Source organism: Giraffa tippelskirchi, chromosome 1, assembly GCF_054371585.1.
Source record: "Giraffa tippelskirchi isolate mGirTip1 chromosome 1, T2T-mGirTip1v1.2.pri, whole genome shotgun sequence".
Taxonomy (NCBI): Eukaryota; Metazoa; Chordata; class Mammalia; order Artiodactyla; family Giraffidae; genus Giraffa; species Giraffa tippelskirchi.
Window position 1 is genome coordinate 69,070,041 of NC_137275.1, and position 24,261 is coordinate 69,094,301.

Genomic DNA, 24,261 nt, shown 5'->3' on the forward strand with positions numbered 1-24,261 from the left:
GGATTTTCATAAAGCCCATACATGTAGAACTTGTAAAGAAATTTCCAAACTAGTTATAAAATTGCTGATTTTTTTGAATACTTCATAAATATTTGAGGAGTACCTTGGAGGAGAATTGGTATTTTCATGTATTTTATCTTTAAAATTTTTGCAGGCAATGGCCATTTCTTTTCTGATAGCTATAGAACATATCATACAGTGTCATCTCTTATTTATTTTTGTATACAGTTTTGAAAATACTAATTTGAAAGGTAAGAATAAGAGGTAAAAATGTAACAAATTTTCTAGCTTCTCTGAATTCCCATTAAGAGTTGGTAGTTACTGTTCCAGTTGCTGTATAAGTGGCTGATTTACATATGCAGGAGTCACCACCTATCTTTATAACTCCAGAAATAAGCACTTCTGTTAAAGTGAAATTTACCCCCATAACTATTGTTTTTAGGAATATATTCTGAGGTGCTGGTGTTTTCATGAAAGCGAAGAGAAAGTGAAGTTGCTCAGTCGTGTCCCACTCTTTGTGACCCCATGGACTGTAGCCTACCAGGTTTCTCCGTTCATGGGATTTTCCAGGCAAGAATACTGGAGTGGGTTGCCATTTGCTTCTCCAGGAGATCTTCCTGATCCAAGGATTGAACTCGGGTCTCCTACATTGTAGGCAGACGCTTTACCATCTAAGCCACCAGGAAAGTCTGGTGTTTTTATAAATTGTATCAAATGAACGGACTCAGGATTCTGCATAGTTTGATTATAGGTTCTTCTTAATTCTTTGTCAGTTGGTCTTGTTCATATCTTGGGTTTGAATGAGTTGCCTCTTGAGAGAATATGTGAGTCCATTAAAATTGGGTTTTGCTGTTAAATTCCATTACTATCTGTCATTTATTACTCTTTTTATTTCATCTCTTGCAGGTATCGCAACCTAGTCACTTTAAAAAAATGTATTTACTTGCTTGTTATATATTTTCTTGATAGATACAGACTCCAAAATAGATCTTTTATGTTTCTCTCACTGCTGTATCTCGGATAGTGTCTGGCTCACCTTGGTCCTCAATAAATATTTAGTCAGGGAGTGAATGGGTATTATATAGCTATTGGCTTTTATACAAGGAGTTACACTAATGAATGAGTATGAATATAAGTAGGACATTGTGCTGTCCCTGCCCCCAAGATGTTTATATTGGAATTAAAATAAGGACAGAATTGTGACACATGATGGTAACAGCAGTATGAAGTCAATTAACAGTGTTTGAATTGGATGAGATGATGGGGCTTAACAGAGGAGAAAGAGGTAGTTTTGCTGGGTCCATTGTTCCTCTTTATATATGAACATATAGACTTTAGAAATGTACCCCTCTTAACACTTCTTCTAGAGCCTGTCATTCTCAAAGAGACTTATTTTGGGATGGAAATGAAAAAAAAGAAAAAGGAGCAGTAAAATTAGAGCTGTGTTTTGAATGCCTGCCGTGTGCAAGGCATAGTTTGAGGAGCCTTATAGTTATTAGTGGAGCTTAATCTTCACAACATTCAGAAAAGACAGGATGGTTATTATCCTTGTTTCACAAATAAAGGAAGGTACGGAAGGTGCCAGCCCTGCTCCACGGCTCAGGAGTGGAATCCGGTAGATTTCCGCAGGCTTGTCTTCTTCCTGAAATGAAGCATGGGTGGAAAGGACTGATCTTTTTCCAGACCCACCTCAGCCCTCATAATTACACACCCTGGAAAGAGTATTGGAGGCAGAACAGGGTTGAAAAGCTCAGCTGGGCTTTTTTGGGGTGATGAAAAGACATGTGTTGAAATGGCCTTGGCAGTCTGGCTTGGCTTTGGGGCTTTTGATGCTTTTTTCTTGGTTAGAGGACCTGCCAGCTTGTCAGTCCTCCAGTGCTACCTCCATAATGCTTGTGTGCTCTAGCTCTCTGAACATTTTGCTCAATAGTAGACCCTCCTGGCAACAGGCTGTCTCCTTATCCTGGACTGTTCAGTGCACTTCTCTGATATGAGACGTACAAGTCACCAGCGACGACAGCCCATTGATAGTTCACTCGTGTTGCCTGACAGATGTTTACATCTGTAAGTTATGAACTGAGCTAATGAAAAGGATTCATTAGCTGAAACAAACAGGCAGTGGAAAAGTGGACACTTCTTGGGATTCATTTGTTTTTGTGGCCATCTAAATCTAAAAGCATCCCTTGAGTTGGGAGACAGGGAAGAAGCAGCTCATTCAAGATAAAGATAAAGGGAACCATGTGTGCACAGACTCACATGATGGCCCAGCGCATACAGAGAACTCACAGTAGTTGGACATACCTAGAGTTTTAAACATGACAGGATGTAAAGAGGTCGCCAGTATATTCTTTTATTTTTAATTAAATTTAATTGAAGTATAGTTGATTTAATGTTGTGCCAGATACTCCTTTTTATTAATTTATTTTTTTACTTTACAATACTTCTTGATCGTATTAAGTAACACTTATGCAAAAAGAAGATAAATGTTTTTTCCAGACAGAGTTGAGATCTGTTTATTCTGAGAATCATGTGATTTTCTTCCCCTTGATTAATATAAATGCCTTCCCTCTCCCACTCCGTGACTGCACCCCCAACCACCAACCTGTCATTTTGAGTACTACATGTCGCTCTTTTCACTGATGATTTGGTGGTTACGTGAGTACACTGTTTTGAGCTAAATATTACCAAATGGTTATAATGACTGCTCTTCCTATCTGAAGATGCCTTAATGAGAAATGAGTCAAGTGCCTGTTGGGTTTTCCTGTGAAAATTTAGACTGAATACCCATCTTGGTGTCTCATTAGGATTTTGATAATGTAAAGCCTCCTGTGTGGGCTTTAAAGATCTTCCTTTTCTCTCCTGCACGCCTGCTAGCTCGGCGATGTGATGGTTGACATTGCAAGTAACATCATGTTGGCTGATGAACGCGTCCTGGGGCTGGCGCAGAGGGAGGCCAAAGCCTGCAGTAGAATCGTTCAGTGTCTGCAGCGCATCGCCACATACCGACTGGCAAACGGAGCTCATGTTTATTCAACAGTAAGTGTCACATTATAACCTCAAAATAGATAGGTCTCATCCCCATTATGGGGTGAGTATTTTGTTACTGCTGATTATTACAGAATTTCCTGTTCTCAGATATTTAAAAAGACAGTTTTGCTTCTGAATAGTCTGTTTTCTTGGTAACTGGGCTTAATTTGTAATTTGAACAGTTACCACCATCTCATCCTCTGAAACTTTCCACAACACAAATAAGAACACCATAGCCTTGCCCTCCTGTCACATGCCCATCGTGCATCCTAGGTGACATTGTCTTCTGGGCCCTGAAGGATATTTTGAGACAGTGCTTGATTGCTTGCCCAGGTTTCAATTTCAAAAGCGAAGTAGGATTCCCCCCAACTCTTGTGAACCTATTGACATTTTTCAGTCAATTCCACTTTGCGGGGAGTGAGTTATTTATATGTAATAATCACTCTTGGGCTTCCCTGGTGGCTCAGTGGTAAAGAATCTGTCTGCCAATGCAGGAGATGCGGGTTCGATCCCTGGGTTGGGAAGATCCCCTGGAGAAGGAAGTGGCAATCCACTCTAGTATTTTTTTCCTGGGAAATCCCATGGACAGAGGAGCCTGGCGGGCTAAAGTCCAGGGGGTTATAAGACTTGGACATGATTTAGTAACTAACCAACAGCAATGATCACTCTGTTAAATAATCTTAAATTTTGTTTGTGCAGAATTTCTTGGTGTACTGCTTACTTTTTTTGTTCTAAAATGTAGATATGATAAATGTGGGAACTATGATAAATAATGCTTTATTTTATTCTTTTAGTAGTCATACTCTGCCCTGGCCCATGATTTTCATTTTCTAACTATTTTAGTGGGTTCGTTGAATGTTTTCTACCTCCTCCTATGATTTTATACAATTCAAAATTACTGTCTTTCCATTAATTGATGGAACCTTTTTGATGAGACCGTGTTTTATTGATCCTTTTGTTCTGTTAAGTTTAGTATTACTTTCTTGAATAATAAACAGAATGGAGGCCTAGACTAGCTCCTGTCAGGACAACATAGTTTAGGGTAGGTGCTCTTTATGACCTTACCTGAAATGAGCTTGCCAGTTTGAGGGCCACACTTAGTCCTCCCAGATCATTTAAACCCATTTTCCATCCTGTGCTTCAGCCTTGCTTATTACTCAGCGCAAAGAGCTTCCTTCATTCTCCTGAGAACCCACAGGTATAATAGAGGGCGTAGGGGCTTTGCACACCATTTCAAAGTATAAAAAAGTTCCCGAGAAACAATATATCTACTTACGACATGGCTTCAAGGGCACTTCAGAATGGCAGTTTTCTTTCAACTGAGGTTTCACATGTTTATCATAATTATAATGTGTCTTTGATTAATAAAAAATTTCAAATACAATTTGTGGGTAAATATGATTGAATTTAGTAAGATTTTTCACACTGTGTCATCTGTGGGGCAAAACTAAATGCAAAGATTTCTTAATCTTAAAAATTTGGGGAACCGCAAGATACTTTCTACTGTATATATGGTGCTTGAAAAAATTCTACCTTCTTATATTTAAAAATTTTAATCTTCCTGATAGATTTTGGACACCTTACATGAAAGTCCTATGTTTAAAAAAAAATGTTTAAAGGAGAACTTTGTCCACATATGGCACTTAGAATGGTGCCCTGCCTCCATAGTAGACATAGAATTAACCATCCTTAAAGGAAGGAAATGCCATTTTGTTTCTGGAATTTACAGCACATCCTGTCATCTTGCTGGATGTAAAAGAAATCGATCAGCCTGTCACTTCTCATGTCGGCTCTGTCGTGGTTCTGACAGGTGGGAGTGGTGCCAGAAGCTCCTGGACATGGGTTGGATGGTTGTTTGTATCGGCAGACCATAGGTTTGGTAGACTGTCAAGTTCAGTCGCACTCTTGCATTGCTTAAAATTGTCGGGACAGGTACCATCTTTTTCAGGTGACTTTTCTGGCCTAATTCGTTTTTCAAAATTTGTTCATTTATTTCTATTTAGACTAGCACCTCCCTTCCTTTTCTGAAGAAAACTTTGCCATGAGTCTGTATAAAGATTTTATTGGTGAAACTTAATGCTAAGTGTTGATGTTCCTGTGAAAAGAAAAAGTGTAAAATGTTATGAAGTGTTGAATAAGGCAGCTTTTAAGTGTATTAAGATCATTAAGGGGGTCCACTAATTTCTCTACCTGTTTTTTTTTTAATCAGGATACTTCCATTTTCAGCTTATAGATTCCTGCAACTGCTCTTCAGATTATTAACTGACTTCTCATTTATATCTGATCTTCCGTACTTCGTGACTTCCTCTTTGTCTCTTCATGGGTATCTTGCTATTTTAGGATATCCTTCTGTAGCTGGCATCTTTTTTTGGTTCTGCCAGTTATCTGCACAGTGTCTTTGTTTAGTAAGAGCTCAAGCTTTGTCTTCTAGCTTATGTAGTATTTTGTGTTTGAAACTCTTTGCAAGTGCTTTTTCCCCCCATGTTATAAATCTTTTGTAACTCCTGTTTGATTGACTTTTGAAGTATTCACCCAATATTGCTCTGGAAGCTTATGTCATCAAGGCTACTGGCTTCACTGGGATGACGTGTACCGTGTTCCAGAAAGTAGCAGCCACTGACCGGACAGGCCTTTCTGACTATGGGAGGCGAGATCCGGATGGAAACCTGGATAAACAGCTGAGTTTTAAGTGCAACATTTCGAATACGTTTTCAAGTCTGGCTCTGAAGGTACGTTATATTCTGTAGCCATTTAAGACTTTGTAGTTAGATTCGAATACAATACCTCCATATCCATAGGTTCTGTATCTGTAGATTCAACCCAACTGCAGATTGAAAATATCCAATTAAAAAAATATCCCGAAAAGTTCCAAAAAGCAAAACTTAAATTTGCTACATGCTGGCAACTATTTGCATAGGATTTACATTATATTTACAGTTATTTGTATAACATCTGCAGTAGGTATTATAAGTAATCTAGACATGATTTAAAGTAAGTATACTAGAGGATGTGCCTAGGTTATATACAGATATTAAGCCATGTTATAAGAGACTTGAGCATCCACAGATTTTAGTATCTGAGAGAATCTTGGAATCAGTCCTTTGAGGATATGTAGGGTGACTGCACTTAAATGCTCTGCTTTGCAAAAATAATCTTATTAAAGGTTGTTCGGAGGGAGAAGTGTATTAGAATTGTCTTTGTTCTTGTTCTGAAAGAAATTGAGACCAAGGAAGAACACATCATGGCCTTCATGGGCCTAGGCATTTTTGCCCTCTGGACCCCTTTCTGCATATGAATATACCAATATTAAATTTTATGACTGGAGTGGTAAAAGCATGAACGTATTAGTTACATATTAAGACATTTTCTTTGACTTTAAAGTTCATTTTTAAAGTGAACTTGCTGCTGATTTTAAAGACATGAAGACATTTTTGTAGACTTCCTAAAAGTATTGGGTGCCCATGGCTCTGTGCTCCTGGGCCTAATGGGAAAGTCCAGGCATTTAATCAAGCCAGCTGTATATTAAGATTTTTTGCACAGAAGTGCACACACATGTGTGTTTATAAATTGGGGCTCCCCTGGTGGCTCAGATGATAAAGCATCTGCCTGCAATGTGGGAGACCTGGGTTTGAGCGCTGGGTCGGGAAGATCCTCTGGAGAAGGAAATGGCAACCCATTCCAATACTCTTGCCTAGAAAATCCCAGGGATGGAGGAGCCTGGTAGGCTACAGTCCATGGGCCTGCAAAGAGTCGGACACGACTGAGCGACTTCACTGCAGCTGCTGCTAAGTTGCTTTGGTTGTGTCCGACTCTGCGACCCCACAGACGGCAGCCCTCCAGGCTCCCCCATCCCTGGGATTCTCCAGGCAAGAACACTGGAGTGGGTTGCCATTTCCTTCTCCAATGCATGAAAGTGAAAAGTGAAAGTGAAGTCGTTCAGTCGTGTCCGACTCTTAGCAACCCCATGGACTGCAGCCCACCAGGCTCCTCCATCCCTGGGATTTTCCAGGCAAGAGTACTGGAGTGGGGTGCCATTGCCTTCTCCGTTCACTGCAGCAAGAAAAATTAAAAGCATTTTTATTGGTTTTTAAAATTGGGGGTTTAGGCATGTTTTATTAAGCTACATTGAAGCAAATGATGGAAGTACAGTTTTGACACCCTAATGGAACCATGTTTTTTCATTGAGTTTTGTGTGGCTATGAGTAATTGTGTTCTTGGTGGTTTTTAATTACACAGTACTTTCTTTTTTCATAGTTCATTTCTTAATTATATTGCAAACAATATTCCAGGCATTCCAGTCTTGATGCCTGCATAGGAATCAAATAGGTGTTAGGTGTCCTGGTACACTGGAAGCGTAATAAATATGAATGAATGAGTGAATGGATAAATGAAGAATTAATATATTTTGTCATACTTTGGTGGTTTAGTCTGGTGGTGATGGTTTAGTCGCTAAGTTATGTCCAACTCTTGTGACCCCATGGATTGGGAACCTACTGGGCTCCTGTGTCCATGCGATTCTCCAGACAAGAATACTGGAGTGGGTTTGGAGTCATGCTCTACACTTGTGACCTCCATAAGGAGAGCCAGTTTGCCTAATTTAGAAATACTCTTAACTTCTCCCACTGTTCAAGACAGCTATCTCAACTATATCAGAATGTCTAATGATAATATATTTACTTAATGCCATATATTCAGAGGAAAATTAGCAAGATATATTTATTACTCTTGGCTCTTGGAAAGTGTTTGCACCTAGCAATGCAACTCCTTAATGTCTGCTCCTTTGCTTAGAGTGTAGTATTGGTAAAAACATACCGCAAAAGGCATCGAAACAGCATCACACACAAGCCCACAAGAGAGGGGTGTGTGTCTTTGAGGAACACTTAAAACTGATGAACTCTTCTATCTTAGATGATCACAGTTGGTAGGAAGGGATTAAAAATGATGAAACTCAACATTTCATCAATTTCACAACCTACCCCTCTGGGTAAGGAGAGTTTCTACCTGCTGAAGTAGAAAGCTTTAAATGAACACTCTTAAATTTGTCAATTTCATACTGTTCCATCATTTTAAGATCATCTTGTGGCCAGAAACCAAGGATGCATCACACTATTATTCATGCTTTATAGATGGACATGCTTACACTGAGTGAAAAAGGAACATATCCTTCGTGACGCAAAAGTCAGTTAAAAATTTTTGCATTGACAATGTAAACTTTTACATTTTAGACTTTATATTATGGCAGTTTTTACTCTCTTTGCTTGTGCTTTTTTTTAAAAAAAAAATGCCATCAATGGACTAACTAGATATCTTGAGCATATCATAATTGATTGTATTGCCCTTGGATGGGAGAACATGCTAGCATATGAAGTTAAACCCATAAAAAGGTAGTCCTTAGCTCTAAGAGCCTTTAGCTCCTAGAAAGCATTGGTGCTTTTCTCCAGTTAGCCTCCAGCCTAACTGGAATTATTTTCTGCATTTTTTAAATTTTAAATTAGTTTATTTTCTATTTTTTAACTTTACAATATTGTATTTGTTTTGCCATACATTGACATGAATCCACCATGGGTGTACATGTTTTCCCCTTCCAGAACCCCCCTTCCACCTCCCTCCCCATCCCATCCCTCCGGGTCATCCTGATGCACCAGCCCCGAGCACCCTGTGTCGTGGATTGAACCTGGACTGGCGATTCATTTCACATATGATAATTAACATGCTTCCATGCCATTCTCCCATATCTGAATCCCTATTGTCCTGTCTTTACTCTCTTTATTACCATCACAGCCCAGTTTGGACTTTCATTCTGTATTGCCCATACCATTGTGAGCTTCTGTTTAGTCTCTGTGTCTCCAGGTTCTTCTTAAAAATTGGTGCTTTTCTGAAGCAGGGCACCCAAAACTGGTGCTCTGTGACAACCTGGAGGGATTGGGTGGGGATGGAGGTGGGAGGGAGTTTCAGAATATGGGGGGGGCACATGTATACCTATGGCCAATTCATTTTGATGTATATATGACAAAATCCATAAAAATATTATAAAGTAATTATCCTCTAATTAAAATAAATTGATTAAAAAATATCCATGCTTTTCATACAGGTTGATCTGCCTAGGGGAGTATTCAGCCGACACATACCAATCCAACCATCGCAGTTAGTAAAATATTGAAATGCTTCCTTACCCTTTAGCGAATAGCTGTGCTACCCCCCAACCCCCAGTCCCCTGAGTGCCTCCACAGCTGACATTCTGGTCTTTCTTCTGAGAACACTCTCCAATCTGTCCACCCTTTAGCAACTGAAGGGCCTGCAGAGCCGAGGACCTATAGGACCTTCCCCTCTGTTCACACTGTTTGATTGTGAATGTTATTCCTGGATCGATCCAACGTGGAGATGACCTTGCAGATCCCACGATAAATTCTTCATGTCATTTAGGAGGCTGGCTGTCAGTTAACTTAATAATTTGGCATTATCTGCCCTTGTCTAGTAAAAGAAAACTTCCTTTGTTGTCTCTTCCAACCACTGACCAATTTTACTTAGGCCAGGCTCATGCTAATTCTTCTACTAGAATCCCTGCTCCTCTACTCCCCTCCCTTCCCCAGCTGCTTGGTTCTGTGATAACACCCAGCAGAAAGATGTAACCTTCAAGAATCCTAACTAATTCCATCTGGTCAGTCCTTGCCTCTCCCATCCTCATCTTCATTTCTCTTCCTCGCTTTGCCCATAGCACTCTGCTCATCTCTCTCTCATCGCGTGTTACACACGGGCCCAGTGGGCTGCTTATTCCTGCACTGGACTGAGGGTTGCTTGAGGTCAGAGCTGCTCTTTACCTCATTGATGAACTCCAGTGCTGGCCCTCAGTCATTCAACTATTTGGAGATTGAATTACCTGTGGTCTGACTCTTTCAGCACCTGATCTAAATTTTTTCTTTACCAAATGCTTCCTTTCCACTGTTGGTACCATAAGTCAGATTTGTTAGCATCACAAAACATTGCCTATTTTTTTATTAAATATTAAGAGCTTTTAGTAACTGTTGGTGTTTTGAATTCAGTTGTTAATGTAGCCAGAAGGAATTGGTTCTTTAAATTTTTCTTGGCAGGAATTTGGAAATCAGGTTTTCTTTATGTATCCCACGTTTCTGTCATCCCATCAAGGGCTTTAGGCCAAATGAAGTCCTTTTCATTTCCAAGCCAGTCGTGTACATCCTCACACTTCCTTCCTTCATATGTGCCCCTTTTCATGCCCTCAGTCACCCCCCTGCTCAGGGAGATCCCTGTTACTCTCTTCTAAGAACCAGTTGAGATGGCAGCTTCCTTTTTTCCTCAGACAGAATTCATTGTGGCCGTTAGTTCCATAGTGCTTTGTTCATTGTCCAGAATAAATAGAAGCTGATATGCTGGTGAGTTGAGTTATAGTGAGAGGCTAGAGGATATGGCTACTAAAATGTGTTCATGTTCTGCTCCCCCACTTAAAAGCTGTGCAAACTTGGGCAAGTACCTTAACCTCTCTGAATGTCAGTTCCTTTCTCTTACATAGGAATCATGAAGTGGTGTTAAACTCAAAGGGTTATTGAGAGGTTTTAATGAGGCAAATATGTAGACATACACAACAGTGCCTGGTACAGGACAAGCACGTAATAAATGTTAAGCTTGTATTGTTTTATTATTGTTGTTGTCTCTTCCTTGCTAAATTTTGAATATTTGAGGTCAGGGACCATGGCTTATTTCATTGTTTATCTCCAGATTCTGCACAGTGCCATGAGTAGAGGAATGAAACATCTAATAAACATCATTGAATAAAAATTAACGGCCAAACTTAATTAGTGAAGTCAGTTAAAAAAATTCTAAAGGCAAGCATAATCCTTGTTAATTTTCAGCAGTGAGATAATCAAAAGGTAGAATGCAGTTAATAACTAATTATACATAAGAAAATAATTAGAATGTACGTGAACATCTATCTGTTTAAAATCCAGTGAGTAGATAGTCAAGAAAACATGAACAAGTTACTGTTTTCAGTCAGCTAGCTTTTGACCCAGTCTAATTTTATTGTTAAAATTCTAGAGACTTAAACAAAATTAGAATTTCAGGAAATTTTATCAATTACATAGTTCTTGGAGTCCAGATTATTTCACAAGGAATGATAAAATCTAGTGGAAATATTTGAGTTAACATCCCTTATGATACTTACTATGTTCTTCTTAGTGTCATTCTAAATAAGCAAAAATGCATGCAAATGAATTTATGATAAGAGCTCAGTGATGACATTAATTTCATGTGTGTTTATAGTTTGTCAGTTTTGATTATTTAAGTTAAAGCTAATTCTGAACTGTGGAAGTCAGAACGTGAGGTTCTAGATGATTATTGGTTAAGTCAGTTACTTTAAGGCATTTTCTCTCCCCAGCCTTCAGATAACACCTGCCACCCTACAACAATATAGGCAGATCTCTGAAATATTGTGGGTTCGATTTCAGATAATTGCAGTAAAACAAATATTGTAATAAAGCGAGTTACATGAGTTTGTGGTTTCCCAGTGCATATAAAAGTTACATTTACACTATGCTGTGGTCTATTAAATGTGTGATTGATTATGCCTAAAAAATAGTGTTGTTCTTCAGTTGCTTAGTCCTGTCCATCTCTTCGTGACACCATGGACTAAAAGCATGTCAGGGTCCTCTGTCCTCCCCTATCTCCTGGAGTTTGCTCATATTCTTATCTCTTAAGTCAGTGATGCTATCTAACCATCTCATCTTCTGTCGCCCCCTTCTTTTGTCTTCAGTCTTTCCCAGCATCAGGGACTTTTCCAGTGAGTCGGCTCTTTGCATCCAGTGGCCAAAGTATTGGAGCTTCAGCATCAGCCCTTCCAATGAATATTCAGGGTTGATTTTACTTAGGATTGACTGGTTTGAGCTCCTTGCAGTGCAAGGGACTCTTAAGGAGTCTTCTCCAAAACCACAGTTCAAAAGCATCAATTCTTTGGCGCCCAGCCTTCTCTATGGTGCAACTCTCACATCCATACATGACTGTTGGAAAAACTATAGCTTTGACTATACAGACCTTTCTTGGTAAAGTGATGTCTCTGCTTTTTTTTTAATACGCTGTCTAGGTTTGTTATAGCTTTCCTTCCAAGGAGCAAGCGTCTTTTAATTTCATGACTGTAGTCACATCCACAGTGATTTTGGAGCCAAAGAAAAAATCGGTCACTCCTTCCACTTTTTTCTCTTCTGTTTGCTATGAAGTGATGAGACCAGAAGTCATGTTCTTAGTTTTTTGAATGTTAAGTTTTAAGCAAGATTTTTCACTCTTCTCTTTCCCTCTCATTAAGAAACTGTTTAGTTCCTCTTCATTTTCTGGCATTGGAGTGGTATCATCTGCATATCTGAGGTTGTTGATATTTCTCCCAGCAGTCTTGATTCCTGCTTGTGATTCATCCAGCCTGGCAATTTTGCATGATGTACTGTGCAGAGAAGTTAAATAAGCAGGGTGATAGTATATAGCCTTGACATTCTCCTTTCCCAAGTTTGAACCACTTCATTATTCCATGTAAGGTTCTCACTGTTGCTTCTTGACCTGCATACAGGTTTCTCAGGAGACAGGTAAGGTGGTTTGATATTCTAGTCACTTTAAGAATTTTCCATAGTTTGTTGTGATTCACATAATCAAGGCTTTCATATATTTAGTGAAGCAGAATTGATGTTTTTCTGGAATTCCTTTGGTTTTTCTTCGATCCAGCAGATGTTGGCAATTTGATCTCTGGTTCCTTTGCCTTTTCTAAATCCAGCTTGTACATCTGGAAGTTCTCAGTTCATATACTGCTGAAACCTACCTTGAAGGATTTTGAGCACAACCTTACTAGCATGTGAAATGAGTGCAATTGTATGGTAGTTTGAACAGTCTTTGGCATTGTCCTTCTTTGGGATTGAAATGAAAACTGACCTTTTCCAGTCCTGTGGCCATTGCTGAGTTTTCCAAATTTGCTGGCATATTGAGTGCAGCACTTTAACAGCGTCATCTTTTACGATTTGAAATAGCTCAGCTGGAATTCCATCACCTCCACTAGCTTTATTTATAGTAATGCTTCCTAAGGCCCACTTGACTTTACACTCTAGGATGTCTGCCTATAGGTGAGTAACGACACCATCATGGCTATCCAGGTCATTAAGACCTTTTTTGGACAGTACTTCTGTGTATTCTTGCCACCTCTTCTTAATCTCTTCTACTTTTATTAAGTCCTTATTTTTCCTTCCTTTATTGTGCCCATCCTTGCATGAAATGTTCCCTTGATATCTCCAGTTTTTTTGAAGAGACCTCTAGTCTTTCCCATTCTGTTGTTTTCCTCTGTTTACTTGCATTGGTCATTTAAGAAGGCCTTCTTATCTTTCCCTGCTCTTCTCTGGAACTCTGCATTCAGTTGGATATATCTTTCCCTTTTTCCCTTGCTTTTCACTTCTCTTCTTTCCTCAGCTATTTGTAAATCCGCTCCCAACCACTTTTGCTTTCTTAAATTTCTTTTCCTTTGGGATGGCTATGTTCTCTGCTATGGCTATGTTCCTGTACAATGTTAGGAACCTCTGTCCATAGTTCTTCAGGCACTCTGTCTCCCAGATCTAATCCCTGGAATCTATTCGTCACCTCCACTGTATAATCACAAAGTATTTCATTTAGGTCATACCTGGAAAGCCTAGTGGTTTTTCCTACTTTCTTCAGTTTAAGCCTGAATTGTGTAATAAGGAGCTGATGATCTGAACCACAGTCAGTTTCAGGTCTTGTTTTTGCTGATTTTATAGAGCTTTTCCATTTTCGGCTGCAAAGAACATAATCAATCTGTTTTTGGTATTGACCATTTGGTGATGTCCATGTATAAAGTTGTCTGTTGTGTTGTTGGAAGAAGACATTTGCTATGACCAGTGTTTTCGCTAGACAAAACTCTGTTAGCCTTTGCCCTGTTTAATTTTGTACTCCAAGGTCAAACTTGCCTGCTACTTCAGGTATCTCCTGACTTCTGCTTTTGCATTCCAATCCCCTGTGGTGAAAAGGACATCTTTTTTTTTTTTTTTTTACGTTAGTTGTAAGTTTTGTAGGTTTTCGTGGAACTGGTCAATTTTAGCTTCTTCGGCTTTAATGGTTGGGGCATAGACTTGGATTACTGTGGTGTTGAATGGTTTGCCTTGGAAACAAATGAAGATCATTGTGTTGTTTTGAAATTGCTACTGCATTTCAGATTCTTGCAGACTGTGGTGGCTGCTGCATTTCTTCTAAGGGATTCTTGCCCACAGTAGTAGGTAGGTCATCTGAATTAAGATTCACCCATTCTCATCCATTTTAGTTCACTGATTCCTAAGATGTTGATATTCACTCTTTCCATCTTCTGCTTGACTATGTCCAGTTAACTTGGAAAGCCTGGCATGGTACAGTTCATGGGGTCTCAAGAGTTGGACACAACATAGTGACTGAACAACAACAATGAACCTAACATTCCAAGTTCCTGTGCAGTATTATTCTTGATGACATTGGACTTTACTTTCACCACCAGATGCATCCACAGCTGAGCATCATTTCTGCTTTGGCCAAGCCTCTTCATTTCTTCTGAAGCTATTAGTAATCGCCCACCAGTCTTCCTCAGTAACATATTGGACACTTTCCGACCTGGGGGGTTCATCTTCTGATGTCATCTTTTTGCCTTTTCATATTATTCATGGGGTTCTTGTGGCAAGAATATTGAAATGGTTTTCCATTTCCTCTTCCAGTGGACCACATTTTGTCAGAACTCTCACTATGACTCATCCATCTTGGGTGACCCTGCACGACATGGCTCATAGTTTCATTGAGTAATGCAAGCCCCTTTGCCTTGACAAGGTTGTGATCCATGAAGGGGAAAAAACAATGTACATACTTTAAATAAAAAATACTTTTTTTTGCTAAAACATGCTAATCATCTGACAATGTAGGATTGCCACAAACCTTCCATTTTTAAAATCAAAGCAAACAACTCCTCCCACCCCCAAAATGCAGTATCTGTGAAGTGCAATATAACAAGCTGTGCCTGAAATAATAATAAAAACACCAGGCACAGTTCATTGCCTTTCATGCTTGTCATGGTTATGATCCCATTTGGTCCTCACAACTATTTATTAGGAAGGTCGTTAGGTATACGTAACAAATGCAACTCAGAGGGTAGACAAAATCTTGCAGTGTCTAGCCACTACTTCCTGGTGACGCTGGGACCCAAATTCTGTTTTCTTATTTCAGATCCCATGTTCTTCCCCTCAGGGGCGGCATATAGTCTTCAATAGATATTAGACACCAAAAACATGTCTTTCCAAAAGTTTTTTTTTTTTAATTGAAGTATAGTTGATTTATAATTTGTGGTAATTTCTGCTGTACAGCAGTCATTCAGTTATATCAATACATATATATATTTGTATTCATTTTCATATTCTTTTCCATTATGATTATCACAGGATATTAAATGTAATTTCTTGTGCTATACATAAAGACCTTGTTTACCTAGTCTATATATAAAGGTTTGCATCTGTTAACATGAAAATCCCCAGTCCATCCTTCCTCTAGTCCCTTTCTGCAGCCTTAAGTCAGTTCTCTTTGTGTGTGTGTCTGTTACTGTTTTGTAGGTAAGTTGGTTTGTGTCATATTTTAGATTTCATATGTAAGTGATATCTATATTTGTCTTTCTGACTTAACTTCACTTAGTGTGATAATCTCTAGTTCCATCCTCATTGCTGCAAATAGCATTATTTTATTTTTTTATAACTGAGTACTATCTCATGGGAAATAGATGGAGAAACAGTGCAAACAGTGTCAGACTTTATTTTTTGGGGCTCCAAAATCACTGCTGATGGTGATTGCAGCCATGAAATTAAAAGGACGCTTACTCCTTGGAAGGAAGGTTATGACCAACCTAGATAGCATATTTAAAAGCAAAGACATTACTGTGCCAACAAAGGTCCATCTAGTCAAGGCTATGGTTTTTCCAGTAGTCATGTATGGATGTGAGAGTTGGATGGTGAAGAAAGCTGAGCGCCGCAGAATTGATGCTTTTGAACTGTGGTGTTGGAGAAGACTCTTGAGAGTCCCTTGGACTGCAAGGAGATCCAACCAGTACATCCTAAAGGAGATCAGTCCTGGGTGTTCATTGGAAGGACTGATGTTGAAGCTGAAACTCCAATACTTTGGCCACCTCATGCGAAGAGTTGACTCATTGGAAAAGACCCTGATGCTGGGAAGGACTGGGGGCAGGAGGAGAAGGGGACGATGGAGGATGAGATGGCTGGATGGCATCACCAACTCGATGGACATGAGTTTGGGTAGACTCTGGGAGCTGGTGATGGACAGGGAGGCCTGGCGTGCTGCAGTTCATGGGGTTGCAAAGAGTCGGACACGACTGAGCAACTGAACTGAACTATCTCATTTGTGTGTATATACCACATCTTCTTTATTAATTCATCTCATTGGACATTTAGGTTGTTTCCATATCTTGACTATTGTGAATAGTGTGCTATAAACACAGGAGTACTGGTATCTCTTTGAATTTTTGTTTTGTTGGATATATGCCCAGGAGTAGGATTGCTGGATCATATGGAAACTGTATTTTTTAATTCTTTAAGGGACCTGCATACTGTTTTCCATAGTGACTTCATAAACTTACATTCCCACCAACAATGATAAGAGGGTTTCCCAGAGGTTTTGAAAAGAAACTTTTCTAATTTAGGAGCTATAATTCATATATTTTATATCAGTTTCCATTGCTGTAATCCATACATTTTAAAATGAATATATGGTTAAATGAAATTATTATCTTTGTGTTTTTGTCTTCTGGCTAAGTAGCAAATGTATAGTCACAATAAATGTATCAAATATGTCCCTTAGTTTTGGCCATGCCACCTAGCATGTGGAATCATAGTTCCTCACCCAGGGATCAAACCCTAACCCCCTGCATTGGAAGCATGGAGTTTTAACTGCCAGGGATGTCCTCCTTGGTGAATTTTTTCATTAGACTTACAACCTTTCTATAATAAATGATCAGTACTTCTTTTAAAGAGATTAAATATGCAAGTGCTACATATTTACTATAAAAATATTGTTGATACAGGTGAAGTTTGCTTTTCCATCTCCCCTAGGCTACCCCAAGGAACCTATAATTATTATTTGGCAATACTCTTTATTAGACTTTGAAGGATATCTTATAAATTATAAGCATGTAACAGCCTTGAATTTGTAGCTCTCATCTCTCAGGGATTTGTCCTTATTCCGGAGGTTTTTAAATTTGTTGTTGTTAGGTTGGTTTTGCCAGTTTAAATTTGTGTAGAAAAAAATTTTGACTTGTAGAAACTGTAATTATCATTTCCTTTTTCAGCTCTCTTTTAGAAAGTAAAGTATGACTTTCTCTATTAAATTAATTTTATTTAGCAAAAGAAATACTTTCCCAGAGAGCTGTGCTTTGTTTTCACATTATTTTGTGTTCATAATAGAATTATTTTATGGACTTTTAAGTACTTAAGTTTTAATAAATGTCTGGCATGTAACATTTCATCAGGATTTTGACCTTCTAATTAAATCGATCTATTGATGTTTTTCCGTTTTGGCATACATCTTTATATACTTAGGATAAATTTATATACTTAATGGAAATTTACTATGTCAGTGAATGAATTGATAATATCTTTGTTTTCCTATCAAGCTGTATTTGTGAGAATAGCAGAAACCTTATTATATGTTTTCTTAGATGTAATATTTCTACTAAAATTTTTTGTCATCTGCAATTTAAAAGTAACGTTTACCTATCAATATTCAAACTTCAAAAATCCTTTCAGCAGATATTTGTGGTTATCTGCTGTGTTACAATACTGTTTTAAGCACAGTAGTTAAGAACTAATTCTCAAGTCAATCGTTTGCTTCAGTAGAACCTTAAAAATGCCACACAGATGTCCATTAATTTCATAAACAATGGGCTACTTTTATTAATGCTAGTGCCAGGAACTATTATTAACATAGGCAGTCCCAAAATAAATGAGATTATCTGCATTCAAAAGTTCTGTCACCCTAGTTAAGAGGAGCAGTCAGTTACATTGTGATACTTGAGGACTTTAGTTATGCTGGGCTGTGTGCAGAATGCTGCCTGAGTCCAGAATAGGGAGCAGCAGTACCTGGAGCAGTGATGTAATTAATCACCCCCAAAAGCCCTATTTATAAAACCTTGCAAAGTCCTCCTCTTCTTGGCTGCCAAACTTTCTCATCCTGATCCATCCTTTGCAGTAGCAGCAGAATTAACTTACTAAAAATCAGGTCTGACCAGTTTGAGCTTACCAGATAAAAGAATCATGGGGCATTTCAGCCAGAGATACTGGCATGTGCACAGTGGCATTTAAGAATAAGGGGATGGGGCTTCCCTTGTGGCTCTGTGTAAAGAATCCACCTGCCAATGCTGAAGACACAGGTTGGATCCCTGATCCAGGCAGATCTCACGTGCCATGGAGCAACTAAGCTGTGTGCCACAAGTATTGAGCCTGTGCTCTAGAGCCCAGGAGCTGCCACTGCTGAGCCCATGTGGCACAACTGCTGAAGCCTGAACACTAGAGCCTGTGCCCCAGAACGAAGAGAAGCTACCACAGTGAGAAGTCTTCGTACTGCAGCTAAAGAGTAGCCCCCACTTGCCACAGCTGGAGAAAAGCCTGCGTAGCAATGAAGAGCCAGCACAGCCAAAAATAAATAAGTAAAATAGAAAAGAAAAAAAAAAAAGCAGGGAATGTCAAAAAGTGATAAACTCGAGTCATGTATATTATCATATGTGAAATAGATCGCCAGTCCAGGTTCGATGCATGAGACAGGGTGCTTAGGGCTGGTGCACTGGGATGACCCTGAGGGATGGGATGGGGAGGGAGGTGGGTGAGAGGGTCAGGATGGGGAACACATGTACACCCATGGCTGATTCATGTCAATGTATGGCAAAAAACCACTGCAATATTGTAAAGTAATTAGCCTCCAATTAAAATAAATTAAAAAAACATATATTTTTCCGCCAATGTCTCCCTCCCCCCCCCACCACCACCAAAAAAGTGATAAACTCACTGTGGCCCAGTCGTAGATTGTGGTGTAGGAAGTGTTAGGAGATGAATTTGAGGCAAGGATTTTAGCCAAATTATATGGCATACTTAAGAATTTTTGGCCATATTTTCTAAACATTTGGGAGCCAAGGTGTTACTTGAACTGAAATAACAACAGATTTGTTGAAGAGGAAATTCTGTTGGCATCATGAACGTTGGGTTGGAGAGAGAGGTTGGTGCCAAGAGAAAGGCTCTGTGATGAGTCCTTAAAATAGGGAAGTTTTTAGATTATTATTTGCCTTCTTGATGTACAGATTTATTTTTCATTAAATGGTGAATAATTTATAATTTAAAAATCCCTAATAAAGAAATCTGAAGAACATTCAGTGCCCAGCCAGCATTTTCACTTGTTCCTCTTTGTGACTGTGTTTTTGTACACCTAATGTGTTTCTGAGTCTAAAGTTTTGTTATGTTTTTGTGTAATTTCTTCTGTTCTTTGACAGTTGGGATCTAGCATAAATCACCTTAAAGTTTCATAAGCCCAAATTAATTATACTCACATTTGTGATATGCTCCCTTTGTGCTCATTCACCATATTTTGTCATTGTAAAATTCATAGGCAGAGTGATCGCTGAGATCCTTGTTCTGTTTAATGCTGTTTACTTCAGCAGTATACAGTATCAGGGGGAAATTCACTTTGAAATAATCCCTTGTTTACTACTTTAATGCTTTGAAATAGAGTTTGCATTTCTCTTTATTTTCTACTTCTTTTGTTGTATGCTGTTATATGATCTTTAGGCATTTCACTTAATGAATAAATTGTTTTAACTGCTAAATCTCACTCATATATTTAAGACCTGTATTCAGCAGATAACTAGACAGTATTCATAACTGTCTAAAATGTTTCTGGTTTTAACGTACTAAGATGGCAACTCTTCTTTGTTTTTTTTTTGTGTTTTAATATATTTTCAGAACACTATTGTGGAGGCTTCTATTCAGCTTCCTCCTTCCCTTTTCTCACCAAAGCAAAAAAGAGAAGTCAGACCAAGTGATGACTCTCTCTATAAGCTGCAGCTCATCGCATTCCGCAATGGAAAGCTTTTTCCAGCCACCGGGAATTCCACAAATTTGGCTGATGATGGAAAACGGCGTACAGTGGTTACCCCCGTGATTCTCACCAAAATAGGTTTGTCTGTGGCATATGTCTTCCTGTAGTCACTGGACAGCATGACTCGATCATTCCCTGTTCCTAAAGATGCTTATTTTTGTTCCTTCTCATTTTAATGAGTCACTAGAGAAAAAAAGATATTTGCAGAATGCCCATTTGTGTATGTTGACATTTAATTGTTCATGAAATTTGTTTCAGAAATATTTTTATTTCCCATTTCCTCCAGATGGTGTGAACACTGATACCCACCACATCCCCGTTAATGTGACGCTGCGTCGAATTGCGCATGGAGCAGATGCTGTGGCTGCCCAGTGGGATTTCGATTTGCTGAACGGACAAGGAGGCTGGAAGTCAGATGGGTGCCATATACTCTATTCGGATGAAAATATCACTACCATTCAGTGCTACTCCCTTAGTAACTATGCAGTTTTAATGGTATGGCAGTTGTTAATGTTAATGCATAAACACTAAGCATTCGAATTTCTTCCTTATGTGTAGTTAAGCTCAAATGAAGATTTTTTTTTTTAACTTTTAACGTAAATTGCTCCCTTTAATTAAGGCAAAGGTGACATTTGATGTCATTCTGATTTTAAAGGGAAATTGAGTCACTCTAAGTGAAATGTATGGGATTGAATCTGGTACGGGAATTTTCTGTAAACTTTATAAGCCAATCAATTCAACTAGACTTTGACCTTAAAATTGGAAACATGCTGTCCAACTCTTAATCAAGAGTGATTCATTTGCCCAAAGATACACAGTAAACAGGGCTTCCCTGATGGTTCAGCTGGTAAAGAATTCGGCTGCAATGCGGGAGACCTAGGTTTGATCCCTGGGTTAGGAAGGTCCCTTGGAGAAGGGAAAGGCTACCCACTCTAGTATTCTGGCCTGGAGAATTCCATGGACTGTATATAGTCCATGGGGTCGTGAAGAGTCGGACAAGACTGAGCGACTTTCACTTTCACTTTCTTCACACAGTGAATGGGGCTTCCCTGGTGGCTCAAACAGTAAAGAATCTGCGTGCAATGAAGGAGACATGGCTTTGATCCCTGGGTCGAGAAGATCCCATGGAGAAAAGAATGGCTACCCATTCCATTATTCTTGCTTGGAGAATTCTGTGGACAGAGGAGCCTGGAGGGCTACAGTCCATGGGGTAGCAGAGTCAGACACAACTGAGCAACTAACACTTTCACTTTCACACAATGAACAGTGAGAGATTTTCCTTCTTTGCCATTTAGTGCCTTATCCCACTGCACATCATAATTTTTTTAGATTCCTTTTGTATTTAGAGTAATGGTGATAATTTCAGTTTAGTTGCTGCAAGCAGCAGCACTGACACAAATGTCTTCAATTTTAATGCTCATCAAGTTAATGTTTTCTGTTATTTACTTTTTTTGTATTTATTAATCTTTTGTGAAATAGCTAGTTATTAACATATCTTTTTATTAATGAATCATTTAGGTGAATCTGATCTCTGAGTTGATAATTATGAAATTAACTGTATTAGTTTTTATTGCATATTGTAGTTATGCTAAGATACTAACATCCTGAAGCATGTATACATGTATTTAGAGCAGAGTGGAAGAAATTACTGATGAACATGAAGGACATTTCTTAGCAATGGCTTGAGGCTAGCCTGGGAGTGAGGATGCCTACATTTTGATTTCTGCCACCAGCTCTGAATCTGTTATCTTGACAATATTTTATCAAAGCACCAAATAATCTTGAAACATGATATATTTTACTCTAAGTGAATTATTCTTTTCTTAAAACCAGAAAAGAGCATTTTCACTGGAAATGGTCTTGAAGCATGCTTTAATTGGAGTAGATTTTCTTCAGCTCTATATTTTGGTTTTCTCTTTGCTCCTCAAATTAGGCTACCTACCTAGTCCTGAACAGGCAGAGGAGTAAGAAGAATATCAAGCAGGGCAGAAAGATTAATGTGTGTGTTATTTAACCCAGCTGACAGTGGGTGGTGTCTACACTAGGAAAAAAACTCTGTGTTTATGTAAATCATCTCTCCTTTTGGGTTTAGTATTAATCACATAGGATTCTCTTCACAAATAGATGTTTGAGTTCTGTAAGTCCAAGTCTGGTTTCTGTAAGTTCACATTTTATTGTTTTGTGGTCAGCTTTCAAAGAATGCTTGAAGCAGTAATTAAAATATGAAGCATTTACTCTTTCAGTTTGAAAGTGCTTTCTCATTCAGGTTTCAATTAAAAATAACGTGGAACTGAGAAGTACTGAAGGAGAAATAAGAGAGATGTAGCATCATTTGAAATTTTTTTAGTAGTTAACTAGAAAAAGTTGGGCAAGAGAAATGAAATGGAGACACACAACGAAAGGCATTTTATAAGCTTCAGTGTTTAAGATGTGATACTGTACCATGTGAAACTTCTATTTTTATTTAATACCAGTTAAAACATCTATTTTTGAACTTTCTAGCTGTTCTTCTCCACAGTTTATATTAGTATAATCCTTTTCTTGAAGGAATAAGCTATTCTTTTATCTTTCATACTTTTAATCTTTTTAAAAATGTAATACACAATTCTTAAAGCTAAAATACAGCACTAAGATTTTTTTTTCTATTTTCAAAGAATATCCTTTTTCTTTTCTTAAATATAACTGTGCCACCTAGAGGTAGGAAGGTGAAAAGGATCTGAAATTGTTGACAAAATTGTCCAAGTTAGTGTATGGCATTTTTAGAGTTGCTGATGAAATGTGAAGGCAAAGTTAAATTATACCTACTCTTAAATAAAGTCATGTCTGAGTTAGAAAACATAGCTTTAAAAATTGGAAGTCAACATCTTTTTTTCTTTGCCTGACACTGTTTTGAATAATAGATAAAATCCCATTTTTTTTGGAGAACTGCTTTAATGTAGGATTTTATTTAGCGAGTCTAAATTCCTTTATTGGCAGCTAGCTCATAAAGCTTTTCCTGCTGTGGTTTAAAAAAGAAATGTGTATTTAGAAAATGAAAAGAATGTATTTGTTTGTAAATCTCAAATAGATATTCATAGTTCTAGACAGGTAACATAGTTCAGTAGGCATCCTGCAATAGCTATTTATATTCTAAGTTCTCAGAGGAAAAAGTTAGGTAGAAATTGAGTTTGTTTGAATTATGTGATCAGAAGTAACCAATTGACAGTAGAGTCAGTAGGGAACAAAAAAACTGAATGAGGAGGGCCAAACTGCTCATGGTGATACTTATTATTTAATTGGTATCAGTAGTGAAGATAAAATAACCACTATATCTTGATTCTCCTTTGTTATTATATTCACCTAGAAACACATGAAACCAGAGAGCACTCATTTGTTTTTACATCTCTAGTGTTTTTTTCAAGGCAAACTGTGGTTTCATTTACTCTGTAATTGAAAGTGAATGCTAGCATTGTTTATATAATTCTTAAGTTGGTATTATGCTCACATAGATCAAATGTTTGAATTATTTCTAACACTAATGTACAGTGAGAAATTAAACTCCTGACACTCTATTGTCTCTTCTCTGTAGAATAGATAACCCTTAATAATTTTTTTACACATTATGAAGGACTTTCACGTATATTGCAACAAAATGAAGACATGATCCTATTTTCTTATATTTTTTTATGAAGGTAGCATGCTACAACATTCTAAACCATGCCTGTTTCCATGAAGCAGTATATCTTATGCCAAGGATGATGATAACTATGGAACACTATATCTTAACACTGATGATGCTGCCTTGTGTTGGTGATATTCTTAGGATGATATGACAGTAGTGATGGCAGTGGTTAATTTTTATTAAGTACTTAATGCACCGGGTTCTCTTAAATCTTTACCTGCATTAACCTATTTGGTCATCATAACCACATCATGAAATGTGGTGCTACTATTATTACCCCCAGTTTACAGATGGAGAAACCAAGGCATAGAGAAGTGAAGGACCATGACCAGGTTGACAAAGATAGTTAGTGTGGACATGGAGTTCAGACTCCACAAATGTCTTCTTAATCCCACTACTGAATTTCCTTTCTGAAAACTTTC

The 24,261-nt window shown here is 38.2% G+C and overlaps 1 protein-coding gene across 14 annotated transcripts in view; it reads left to right on the forward strand.

The window, feature by feature from the left end:
- The window catches only part of ADGRA3 (adhesion G protein-coupled receptor A3), a 132,016-nt gene that overhangs the window by 81,614 nt on the left and 26,141 nt on the right, over positions 1–24,261 (forward strand). For 6 of the 14 annotated variants that reach the window (XM_081547272.1, XM_081547326.1, XM_081547410.1 and 3 more), the window contains 4 exons: positions 2,875–3,036; positions 5,553–5,756; positions 20,043–20,256; positions 20,465–20,673. In XM_081547272.1, coding sequence (XP_081403398.1) covers positions 2,875–3,036; positions 5,553–5,756; positions 20,043–20,256; positions 20,465–20,673 — 789 coding nt within the window. The remainder of the gene's footprint in view (positions 1–2,874; positions 3,037–5,552; positions 5,757–20,042; positions 20,257–20,464; positions 20,674–24,261) is intronic. The other 8 variants (XM_081547593.1, XM_081546711.1, XM_081547049.1 and 5 more) reach the window with 3 other exon arrangements.